General features: G+C 36.2%; 1 protein-coding gene across 1 annotated transcript in view; it reads left to right on the top strand.

The window, feature by feature from the left end:
- Positions 1-11,352, top strand: part of LOC142663094 (uncharacterized) — a 31,769-nt gene extending 20,417 nt beyond the window's left edge. Inside the window, exons 9-12 of the mRNA XM_075841397.1 lie at positions 6,695-6,803; positions 7,541-7,629; positions 7,868-7,976; positions 10,284-11,352. Of these exons, the coding sequence (XP_075697512.1) occupies positions 6,695-6,803; positions 7,541-7,629; positions 7,868-7,976; positions 10,284-11,308 (1,332 nt within the window). The 3' untranslated portion in view covers positions 11,309-11,352. The remainder of the gene's footprint in view (positions 1-6,694; positions 6,804-7,540; positions 7,630-7,867; positions 7,977-10,283) is intronic.
- Positions 11,353-13,828: the final 2,476 nt, after the last annotated feature.

Raw genomic sequence — 13,828 nt, 5'->3', positions numbered from 1 at the left:
TTACTATCAGTGTATAGATATATATACAGTACATTACTATCAGTGTATAGATATATATATACAGTACATTACTATCAGTGTATAGATATATATACAGTACATTACTATCAGTGTATAGATATATATACAGTACATTACTATCAGTGTATAGATATATACAGTACATTACTATCAGTGTATAGATATATATATACAGTACATTACTATCAGTGTATATATATATATATATATATATACGGTACATTACTATCAGTGTATAGATATATATACAGTACATTACTATCAGTGTATAGATATATATATAGTACATTACTATCAGTGTATAGATATATATACAGTACATTACTATCAGTGTATAGATATATATACAGTACATTACTATCAGTGTATAGATATATATACAGTACATTACTATCAGTGTATAGATATATATACAGTACATTACTATCAGTGTATAGATATATATATACAGTACATTACTATCAGTGTATAGATATATATACAGTACATTACTATCAGTGTATAGATATATATACAGTACATTACTATCAGTGTATAGATATATACAGTACATTACTATCAGTGTATAGATATATATATACAGTACATTACTATCAGTGTATATATATATATATATATATATATACGGTACATTACTATCAGTGTATAGATATATATACAGTACATTACTATCAGTGTATAGATATATATACAGTACATTACTATCAGTGTATAGATATATATATACAGTACATTACTATCAGTGTATAGATATATATACAGTACATTACTATCAGTGTATAGATATATATACAGTACATTACTATCAGTGTATAGATATATATACAGTACATTACTATCAGTGTATAGATATATATACAGTACATTACTATCAGTGTATAGATATATATACAGTACATTACTATCAGTGTATAGATATATATACAGTACATTACTATCAGTGTATAGATATATATACAGTACATTACTATCAGTGTGTAGATATATATACAGTACATTACTATCAGTGTATAGATATATATACAGTACATTACTATCAGTGTGTAGATATATATACAGTACATTACTATCAGTGTATAGATATATATATACAGTACATTACTATCAGTGTATAGATATATATACAGTACATTACTATCAGTGTATAGATATATATACGGTACATTACTATCAGTGTATAGATATATATACAGTACATTACTATCAGTGTATAGATATATATACAGTACATTACTATCAGTGTATAGATATATATATACAGTACATTACTATCAGTGTATAGATATATATATATACAGTACATTACTATCAGTGTATAGATATGTATACAGTACATTACTATCAGTGTATAGATATATATACAGTACATTACTATCAGTGTATAGATATATATACAGTACATTACTATCAGTGTATAGATATATATATACAGTACATTACTATCAGTGTATAGATATATATACAGTACATTACTATCAGTGTATAGATATATATACAGTACATTACTATCAGTGTATAGATATATATATACAGTACATTACTATCAGTGTATAGATATATATACACAGTACATTACTATCAGTGTATAGATATATATACAGTACATTACTATCAGTGTATAGATATATATATATACAGTACATTACTATCAGTGTATAGATATGTATACAGTACATTACTATCAGTGTATAGATATATATACAGTACATTACTATCAGTGTATAGATATATATATACAGTACATTACTATCAGTGTATAGATATATATATATACAGTACATTACTATCAGTGTATAGATATGTATACAGTACATTACTATCAGTGTATAGATATATATACAGTACATTACTATCAGTGTATAGATATATATACAGTACATTACTATCAGTGTATAGATATATATACAGTACATTACTATCAGTGTATAGATATATATATACAGTACATTACTATCAGTGTATAGATATATATACACAGTACATTACTATCAGTGTATAGATATATATACAGTACATTACTATCAGTGTATAGATATATATATATACAGTACATTACTATCAGTGTATAGATATGTATACAGTACATTACTATCAGTGTATAGATATATATACAGTACATTACTATCAGTGTATAGATATATATACAGTACATTACTATCAGTGTATAGATATATATATACAGTACATTACTATCAGTGTATAGATATATATACAGTACATTACTATCAGTGTATAGATATATATACAGTACATTACTATCAGTGTATAGATATATATACAGTACATTACTATCAGTGTATAGATATATATACAGTACATTACTATCAGTGTATAGATATATATACAGTACATTACTATCAGTGTATAGATATATATACAGTACATTACTATCAGTGTATAGATATATATACAGTACATTACTATCAGTGTGTAGATATATATACAGTACATTACTATCAGTGTATAGATATATATACAGTACATTACTATCAGTGTGTAGATATATATACAGTACATTACTATCAGTGTATAGATATATATATACAGTACATTACTATCAGTGTATAGATATATATACAGTACATTACTATCAGTGTATAGATATATATACGGTACATTACTATCAGTGTATAGATATATATACGGTACATTACTATCAGTGTATAGATATATATACGGTACATTACTATCAGTGTATAGATATATATATACAGTACATTACTATCAGTGTATAGATATATATACAGTACATTACTATCAGTGTATAGATATATATACGGTACATTACTATCAGTGTATAGATATATATACGGTACATTACTATCAGTGTATAGATATATATACGGTACATTACTATCAGTGTATAGATATATATACGGTACATTACTATCAGTGTATAGATATATACAGTACATTACTATCAGTGTATAGATATATATACAGTACATTACTATCAGTGTATAGATATATATACAGTACATTACTATCAGTGTATAGATATATATATACAGTACATTACTATCAGTGTATAGATATATATACAGTACATTACTATCAGTGTATAGATATATATACAGTACATTACTATCAGTGTATAGATATATATACAGTACATTACTATCAGTGTATAGATATATATACAGTACATTACTATCGGTGTATAGATATATATACAGTACATTACTATCAGTGTATAGATATATATACAGTACATTACTATCAGTGTATAGATATATATACAGTACATTACTATCAGTGTGTAGATATATATACAGTACATTACTATCAGTGTATAGATATATATACAGTACATTACTATCAGTGTATAGATATATATACAGTACATTACTATCAGTGTATAGATATATATACAGTACATTACTATCAGTGTATAGATATATATACAGTACATTACTATCAGTGTATAGATATATATACAGTACATTACTATCAGTGTATAGATATATATACAGTACATTACTATCAGTGTATAGATATATATACAGTACATTACTATCAGTGTATAGATATATATACAGTACATTACTATCAGTGTATAGATATATATACAGTACATTACTATCAGTGTATAGATATATATACAGTACATTACTATCAGTGTATAGATATATATATATACAGTACATTACTATCAGTGTATAGATATATATATATACAGTACATTACTATCAGTGTATAGATATATATATATACAGTACATTACTATCAGTGTATAGATATATATACAGTACATTACTATCAGTGTATAGATATATATATACAGTACATTACTATCAGTGTATAGATATATATATACAGTACATTACTATCAGTGTATAGATATATATATACAGTACATTACTATCAGTGTATAGATATATATATACAGTACATTACTATCAGTGTATAGATATATATATAGTACATTACTATCAGTGTATAGATATATATACAGTACATTACTATCAGTGTATAGATATATATATATACAGTACATTACTATCAGTGTATAGATATGTATACAGTACATTACTATCAGTGTATAGATATATATACAGTACATTACTATCAGTGTATAGATATATATACAGTACATTACTATCAGTGTATAGATATATATATACAGTACATTACTATCAGTGTATAGATATATATACAGTACATTACTATCAGTGTATAGATATATATACAGTACATTACTATCAGTGTATAGATATATATATACAGTACATTACTATCAGTGTATAGATATATATACACAGTACATTACTATCAGTGTATAGATATATATACAGTACATTACTATCAGTGTATAGATATATATACAGTACATTACTATCAGTGTATAGATATATATACAGTACATTACTATCAGTGTATAGATATATATACAGTACATTACTATCAGTGTATAGATATATATACAGTACATTACTATCAGTGTATAGATATATATACAGTACATTACTATCAGTGTATAGATATATATACAGTACATTACTATCAGTGTATAGATATATATACAGTACATTACTATCAGTGTATAGATATATATACAGTACATTACTATCAGTGTATAGATATATATACAGTACATTACTATCAGTGTATAGATATATATACAGTACATTACTATCAGTGTATAGATATATATACACAGTACATTACTATCAGTGTATAGATATATATACAGTACATTACTATCAGTGTATAGATATATATACAGTACATTACTATCAGTGTATAGATATATATACAGTACATTACTATCAGTGTATAGATATATATACAGTACATTACTATCAGTGTATAGATATATATACAGTACATTACTATCAGTGTATAGATATATATACAGTACATTACTATCAGTGTATAGATATATATACAGTACATTACTATCAGTGTATAGATATATATACACAGTACATTACTATCAGTGTATAGATATATATACAGTACATTACTATCAGTGTATAGATATATATACAGTACATTACTATCAGTGTATAGATATATATACAGTACATTACTATCAGTGTATAGATATATATACAGTACATTACTATCAGTGTATAGATATATATACAGTACATTACTATCAGTGTATAGATATATATACAGTACATTACTATCAGTGTATAGATATATATACAGTACATTACTATCAGTGTATAGATATATATACAGTACATTACTATCAGTGTATAGATATATATACACAGTACATTACTATCAGTGTATAGATATATATACAGTACATTACTATCAGTGTATAGATATATATACAGTACATTACTATCAGTGTATAGATATATACAGTACATTACTATCAGTGTATAGATATATATACAGTACATTACTATCAGTGTATAGATATATATACAGTACATTACTATCAGTGTATAGATATATATACAGTACATTACTATCAGTGTATAGATATATATACAGTACATTACTATCAGTGTATAGATATATATACAGTACATTACTATCAGTGTATAGATATATATACAGTACATTACTATCAGTGTATAGAGATATATACAGTACATTACTATCAGTGTATAGATATATATACAGTACATTACTATCAGTGTATAGATATATATACAGTACATTACTATCAGTGTATAGATATATATACAGTACATTACTATCAGTGTATAGATATATATACAGTACATTACTATCAGTGTATAGATATATATACAGTACATTACTATCAGTGTATAGATATATATACAGTACATTACTATCAGTGTATAGATATATATACAGTACATTACTATCAGTGTATAGATATATACAGTACATTACTATCAGTGTATAGATATATATACAGTACATTACTATCAGTGTATAGATATATATACAGTACATTACTATCAGTGTATAGATATATATACAGTACATTACTATCAGTGCATAAAAATCTCGGTAAGTCTAAGATTTATTTTTTTCTGAGTTGTTGAGATTTTTGATGCTACTGTGGATTTCCTGCAGTGAAATCCGTTAGGGATAATCCGCAGTGTTTACGCCACGTATGAACCTGGCCGTAGAGTGTTAACCTATAAGTGCTATTGAAATCTGTGTGACGTGAAGGAAATTTCCTAGAACGAATACTTGTTACAACACCGGAAAGGAGATCGTAGTCTGATCGCTGGGACCTCCCCCCTCCCTGAACCACAGTGAGGAGGACATTGAGCAGAGCGGCGGTCAAGCTTGCACGTTACCGCTCCATTGAAAGCCTATGGGTATGACGGAAATGGGAATTTCCATCAATTCCATAGACGTTGAATGGAGCGGCAGGCACACGCTCAACCGGCCCTCCATTCAATGTCCTCACATCAAAAAATATAGGGGCAGATTTACTAAGATTTAGACCGCGCAACCTTAGACCGCGCAGTTAGAACATGCGCCAAATTTTCACCGCGGTGCGAGAGCATTTCATGTCAGGAGGGACAAGCGCTCTTCGTCTGGCCATGCGTCTGAGGGCCGGACAGCTCGGGTTGTAGGTGTCACATGTATACTCTGTCAGAGCGATCCTGCTCTCGTGTTCGGGCTCAGCCCATTAACAATTGTCATATATATAGATATGGTTTCAAAAAGTTTTGTTTTTCCCCATTGTCTTCTAAATTGTACATTATTTGTCTACAAATGAAAATAGGGTGAAGATCTGATCAATATTAAAGTCGAGGCTTTATCGGGAGATGAAGAGACGTGTCTGGGGTGTGACGAGCAGTCGGAGAAGGACGTTCCTCTAGATATCAGCACAGGTGATGACCGGTCAATACAGAAGAGGAGTCCCGTATACTCCACACTCAGTCACTACAACAGTCTCTTATTTTACACCGTTTTCTATCGGTAAGATCTGCCTAGTGATAAAGTCAGGACCATCAGCCTCTGTTCACATGCCTTCATTACTCCTCTCATTGTGTCCTAGCAGTTGATGGGTGAGTCCCCGTGCCCACGACCATGCCCGTAATTACGATCCGTGATTATGAAGTATGGAAGCATGGTCCTAAAAAGGTTCCATCAGATGCATATATAGGGTAGATGTATGGATAGAAATCTATACAATTTGTGCGATGTATTAAAACAACGTAGTGCTGTCGTTTTCTTCTGGCAGTGAGTCTCTCCCTTTCTTCTCCTCACAAAGTGTGAGGAGAAGAGATTCGCTACCGAGGTATTCAAAATGATTACTGATGTAATCGCTGCGATACGTTGTCACATGATCAGGGACCACACAGATTGGTCCCCGCTCTCAGCCCAGTGCCCAGGGTTGGTGCAAACTGCGAGGGCACAGGGCTGTGTGCATGCGATCCCTGAATTGCCGCCGTAAATATGTAATGCGAGAGGCATCGCGGACCAGAGCCGTCTAACGTAAATAGACAGCAGGCGGTCCCGAACCAGTTAAAGGAAGAATCAGTTTTGAGGGTCACCCCCGAAACGACCATCATCTGAATATAACCACATATAAAAAGTATTCAGTCCATGTGTGTCTCTCCTACAGATGGATCCAGTAACAGAAATACACCAGCGAGATGTTCCAGTCCTCTGGAGTCCCCAGAAGAACATGAGAGTTTCCTGCAGGATCATCAGGTAGATCTGTAGGGTGTGAAGAAGGAGCATTGTGGGCCTTTTCCTTTTTATTCTCAACTTTCTCCAGTTTTTTTTGTATAGAACGGGACGTGAAACACTTGTGAGTCTGAGTTACCCAACTACTTGTTGCTATTTTTTACTTATGGCTGGTCGGTAGTTTTTATACCTTTTTGATGTTCCATAAGGGTTGCTTTTCTGTCTTCTGAATTATACGTTATTTGCCCGTATACTGAATCAGGGGCAAGATCTGACTATTAAAGTTGAAGATATATCTGTAGAAGAAGAGATGTATATGAAGGGTTACCGGCAGTGTAAGGAAGAGGAAATTCCTGTAGACATCAGCCCAGGTGAGTCTTTTAAAGAGGCTGTCACCACATTATAAGTGCACTATCTTGTACATGATGTGATCGGCGCTGTAATGTAGATAACAGTGGTCCTAGTAATAAAGAGGCTGTCACCACATTATAAGTGGCCTATATTGTACATGATGCGATCGGCGCTGTAATGTAGAGAACAGTGGTCCTAGTAATAAAGAGGCTGTCACCACATTATAAGTGGCCTATATTGTACATGATGTGATCGGCGCTGTAATGTGGATAACAGTGGTCCTAGTAATAAAGAGGCTCTGTCACCACATTATAAGTGCCCTATATTGTACATGATGTGATCGGTGCTGTAATGTAGATTACACCAGTGGTTTTTATTTAGAAAAACGATCATTTATGACGGAGTTATGACCTTTATTAGCTTTATGCTAATGAGTTTCTCAATGGACAACTGGGCGTGTTTTACTATATGGCCAAGTGGGCGTTGTACAGAGGAGTGTATGACGCTGACCAATCGGTGACCAATCAGCGTCATACACTTCTCCCCATTCATTTACTCTGCAGATAGAGATATAGCTATATCACTATGTGCTGCCACATACACACACTATAACATTACTGCAGTGTCCTGACAATGAATATACATTACCTCCAGCCAGGACGTGTATTCAGAATCCTGACACTTCTGTAGCGTCTCTGTGAATGACCGCTCTGAGATCTCGCTGTGAATGAGTTTACAGCATAATCTCGCGAGACTACGCCTGCTATGCTGTAACTCAGAGGATTCTGTGAGTTACTCGCGTTTTACGAGGCATCAATTACGGCCATAATTTGGAATCAATGAAAAACGGCTCAAATTACGTCCCAAGAAGTGTCCTGCACTTCTTTTGACGAGCCGTGTTTTTTATGCGTCGTCTTTTGACAGCGATGCGTAAATGACAGGTTGTCGGCACAGTACGTCGGCAAACCCATTCAAATGAATGGGCAGATGTTTGCCGACGTATTGGAGCCGTGTTTTCAGACGTAAATCGAGGCGTAAAACGCCTCGTTTACGTCTGAAAATAGGTCGTGTGAACCCAGCCTTAGGGCTGATTCAGACGAACGTGTTTTGCGTCCGTGCCGGCCGCGTGCTTTTCACGCGGCTCGCGCGGACCTAGAGAAGTCTATGGGGCAGTGCAGACAGTCCGTGAGTTTTGCGCAGCGTTAGTCCACTGCGTAAAACACGCGACATGTTCTCTGTGTCGGCGTTTTTCGCGCATCACACACCCATTGAAGTCCAACACACGGACTACACACCAATCAGCTCTTCCGGCTGCCTCCGGGCACCTGGAAGCTATGCAGGGTCGGTTCCAGAAGCAGAAGGCTCCGACCACTGTATGGTGGGAGTGCTTTTTTGCGTTCCTTGCTTTGTTTTTTTGCGTTCCTTGCTTTTTCGTTTTGCGTTCCTTGCTTTTTTTTCTTTTTGCGTTCTTTGCTTTTTTTGCGTTCCTTGCTTTTTTTTGCGTTGTTTGCTATTTTTGCGTTCCCTGCTTTTATGCACCATGGAGAATCAGAGTTAGAGCACCATAGAAGGCTTTGGTGCTATAACTCCGGTTTTCGTGTACGGTGGAAGAACCAAGTGTTGCGTTCATGATATGGCCTATCTTGTACATGATGTGATCTGCACTGTAATGTAGATAACAGTGGTCCTAGTAATAAAGAGGCTCTGTCACCACATTATAAGTGGCTTATATTGTACATGATGTGATCGGCGCTGTAATGTAGATAACAGTGGTCCTAGTAATAAAGAGGCTCTGTCACCTCATTATAAGTGGCCTATATTGTACATGATGTGATCGGTGCTGTAATGTAGATAACAGTGGTCCTAGTAATAAAGAGGCTGTCACCACATTATAAGTGCCCTATATTGTACATGATGTGATCGGTGCTGTAATGTAGATAACAGTGGTCCTAGTAATAAAGAGGCTGTCACCACATTATAAGTGCCCTGTCTTGTACATGATGTGATCATCAATGGTGTCCTGCAGGGTCTCCTCTGTAGTCTGTGGCGGGACAGCAGGGGATCTCTGCACTGGCACCATTCAGGTAAAATAATATGTGGGGCCTTGGCGAGGTTTGTGAATTTTGGGTTTTTGCCTGGAGTAACTCTTTAAGATAAGATTGGGTAATTTGGATGTTTTGCAACAAAGAATTTGCTATCTCGATGAGGGACTGGAAACTTTATCTCCAGCCGAACAGAAATCTTTCCAGTTGGAATGTTTGTTTTTTGGAATTTTTTTCACCCAAAAAATACAGTAGATATTAATGCAAGAATCTATTTTTTTCCAGCAGATGACTGCGCCAGGAATTTAGAAGATCAAATTATTTTACTTCCAGATTTTGAAGCAGAAGATTTTGATATCCCAGAGGATAATTCTAGAAAACGTCGTATTACGCCCAATACATCTGTATTCCTCCACAGGCCAGAGCTTTCATCTGACGGACCTTTTCCTGAGCCGTCACAGATTGCCAACGATCGTGTGGGACACAGCAGAGGTAAAATATTTCCCTGTTCTGTATGTGGGAAACTGTTTAAGAAGAACTCGAGTCTTTCTATGCACATGAGAATTCATAGTAACGAGCGGCCGTTTTCATGTTTAGAATGCGGGAAATGTTTTACCCAGAATTCAATTCTTGTTGAACATCAGAGAATTCATACGGGAGAGAAGCCATTTTCGTGTTCAGAATGTGGGAAATATTTTTCCCAGAGGTCGGCTCTTGTTAAGCACGAGAGGAGTCACACAGGGGAGAAACCATTCGCGTGTCTGGATTGTTGGAAATGTTTTACGCGGAAAGATCATCTTGAGAGACATCAAAGGATTCACAGAGACGAGAGGCCGTTTTCCTGTTCTGAATGCGGGAAATGTTTTACTCGGATATCGGTTCTGGTTGCGCATCAGAGAATTCACACAGGGGAGAAGCCATATTCCTGTTCGGAGTGCGGAAAATGTTTTACCTATAAATCCGTTCTCATTGAACACGAGAAAACCCACACGGGGGAGAAACCATTTTCATGTTCAGAATGTGGAAAAAGTTTTGCCCAGAAATCAACTGTTGTGGCGCATCAGAGAATTCACACGGGAGAGAAGCCCTTTTCGTGTTCTGAATGCGGGAAACGTTTTAGTCTAAAATCCGGTCTTGTTAGACATCAGAAAACTCACGCAGAGGAGAAGCCATATTCCTGTTCAGAATGCGGGAAATGTTTTAATCTAAAATCAGACGACATCATACATCATAAAACTTTCACAGGGGGAAATTCTCTTAAAGAGCAGCTGGTAAAATGCTATATTTGTATGTTCTTGCCTAAATCATGATGGAGCGCTCCAATAAAGATCCTTTGGCTCGTTTCTTCTAATAACGTACATCATAGTCTTCATAAATGTCATTTATGCTTCAGAAGAAGAAAAAGCCTCATATGAATATTAGGGTCTCCTCCGTTCTCAATACCTTAGACTATATTATGTAACGTTTTCTCTGTATATTGTTTTTTTGGGTGTTTTTTGTTTTTTTTCCTTCATATATTCTACTCACCACCAGTGAACATGATTGGTCAAAGCTGTAGTATCCCCACTATTTCATACTTTTTTTTTACATTAAGTCCAGTTTATCTATTTTATTTGTCAGGCTTCTAGCGTTGGTTAGCATACAAATGTAGAAATTTTTTGGTCATTTTTTAATTTAGACCTAAAGGGGTTTTCCCACTAACACATGTATCCCCTATCCACAGGTTAGAGGATATATGTGTTATCGCTGGGGGTCCGGCTGCTGGGATCCGCAGTCATGAGGAGAAAAGGGACCGAAAGTCCCCCTAGGGTGCTCCATGAGAGAGCTCGACCAGCGCTCCATTTAATTCTATGGAGCTGCCGGAGACGGTGGTCCTAGAAGTCGTATCGAAATGAATGGAGCGCTGGCCGAGCTGTCTCATGGAGCACTTCGGGAGACTCTCAGTCCCCTGTTCTCCTCGTCCTGTGGATAGGGGTACAGGTGTTTTGTGGGAAATCTCTTTTATTAACTTCTCAGCTCTCCACCTGTTCCACCCGCAGTTTTATTAAGAAGTCCCATTTCTCAATGTAAACTGTCTTGCCCTTTTACGTATGTAGTTGCCCTCCCCTTATCCCTAGTTTAAACACTCCTCCTACCTCCTAGCCGTCCTTTCCCCAAGCACGGCTGCCCCCTCCCCGTTCAGATGCAGCCTATCCCTACAGAAGAGCCGTTCGCCAACAGTTCTGCAAGGACCTAAATTCTGGAGCATGCGTTCCCTTGACTGTCAGAGGAGGTGTCTCGCTGCCGCAGTGCTACTCCTGAGCTGAAACTCGTTGGGGTGTGCCAGATGGAGACTATGCTGACACCCTTCCCTCGACCCCACTGTTAGATCGAGGACCTTCCCAATGTGCAGCATGCACACGTTTTGCACAGTAGACCGCACCCTCAAACGGCTGTTCAAGAACTGTATACATTGCACCCTGGACAGTATTGTTAAATACGGAGCACGTTGTTACTAGTGGGGACGTCACGGGTTCAGTAGCTGAAAACAAGGTAATTATTACAAGTAAGTGGAGACATACAGTGAAAAGATGCCAGGAAATTCATTTTTACTATTTAAATATTACATTATTGGAGATAAAATCCCAATACAGTCAAGCAATAAAGGCCTATAAATACAAATGTCGCTTCATTTTCCCTTTTAATCTCTAAATGGTCCTCTGAGAGATCTAGTCTTTGTATAGTGATTTTGTGTGTATCCTGGGATTAGTAGTTCCACTGGTTTGTTTGCCTTTCCTATGCGTTTGGTCGGCTGCCAAGCTGTTGTCTTACCCTGCTCTGAATTACCAGCTTAGAATTGTAACACATGAATGTGGTCAGAGCGAGTCTGCGGCTGTGTAATACATGTCATACAGCCATTGCCCCGCTCCTGACAAGCGTGTGCATGCAGCGTGATGTGATGCGACCAGCGCTGCACTAATGATTGCCGGCACTGAAGACAGAACATGGCGGGCGCACTACAAAACACCCCCGAGTTCTCTATCTTCAGTGCCTGCGCCGCCGCTCATTAGTGCAGCGCTGACCGCATCACCTCATACTGACCGCACACACACTTCTTGTCAGGAGCGGGGCAATGGCTGTATTACACTGCCGCAGCCCCGCTCTAATGGCGGAGATCAGAGAAACCTCATCTCCTCCGCTAATCCCTTGAATACTTCAATGAAAGCTGACCACCACCGCAGCATTCAAAGGGTAAATAAGAAGGGGGGATTCCCTATGATGCGATTGAGGGACATAACATATATGGGCAGACAGCCCAGGGTCCGTTGAAGTACCCCAGGGCTGTCTGATCATATTTCCTGTTGTTAGGACATACTGAGGATAGCGATTGTCTGGTGTTGCGGTTTTGAGCACCACCAGCTGTGTAACAGTTTGACAGGTATTGACCCGGTCAGGTCATTGGCGCCAATCAAGACCTACAAGTACAGATGGAAGAAGGGGGAGAACTCTTAAGGTAAGAACGAGTGCGGGAATCCAGTGCTTGTGGAAACTACTGGGTATCGTGGAGGGATGGGCTCACAGAAGGTATTGGCAGTTTTCTTCTTTATAAGCCTAAGAGGAGAGGAAGACCTTACTAAAGCTTTTGTGATCAGGGTGTTGAAGGGTTGGGCAAGGGCTCAGCCAAGACGCGAGGAGCAGAACGTTGGCGTCCCTGTATCGTGGCACTGCACAGTTTGGTGGTGGATCACGGCGAGTTTACCACTAGCTACACGGCGTGGTGACATCACACTTGGGGGGGGGGGTTCCCCAGAATGATCTGGGCCTGGGCAGACACGAAGGCCAGACACGGT

Source organism: Rhinoderma darwinii, chromosome 11 (genome assembly GCF_050947455.1).
Source record: "Rhinoderma darwinii isolate aRhiDar2 chromosome 11, aRhiDar2.hap1, whole genome shotgun sequence".
Classification (NCBI taxonomy): domain Eukaryota; kingdom Metazoa; phylum Chordata; class Amphibia; order Anura; family Rhinodermatidae; genus Rhinoderma; species Rhinoderma darwinii.
The sequence above is the reverse complement of the archived record's forward strand: the minus strand, read 5'-3'. Positions and strand labels throughout refer to the sequence as shown.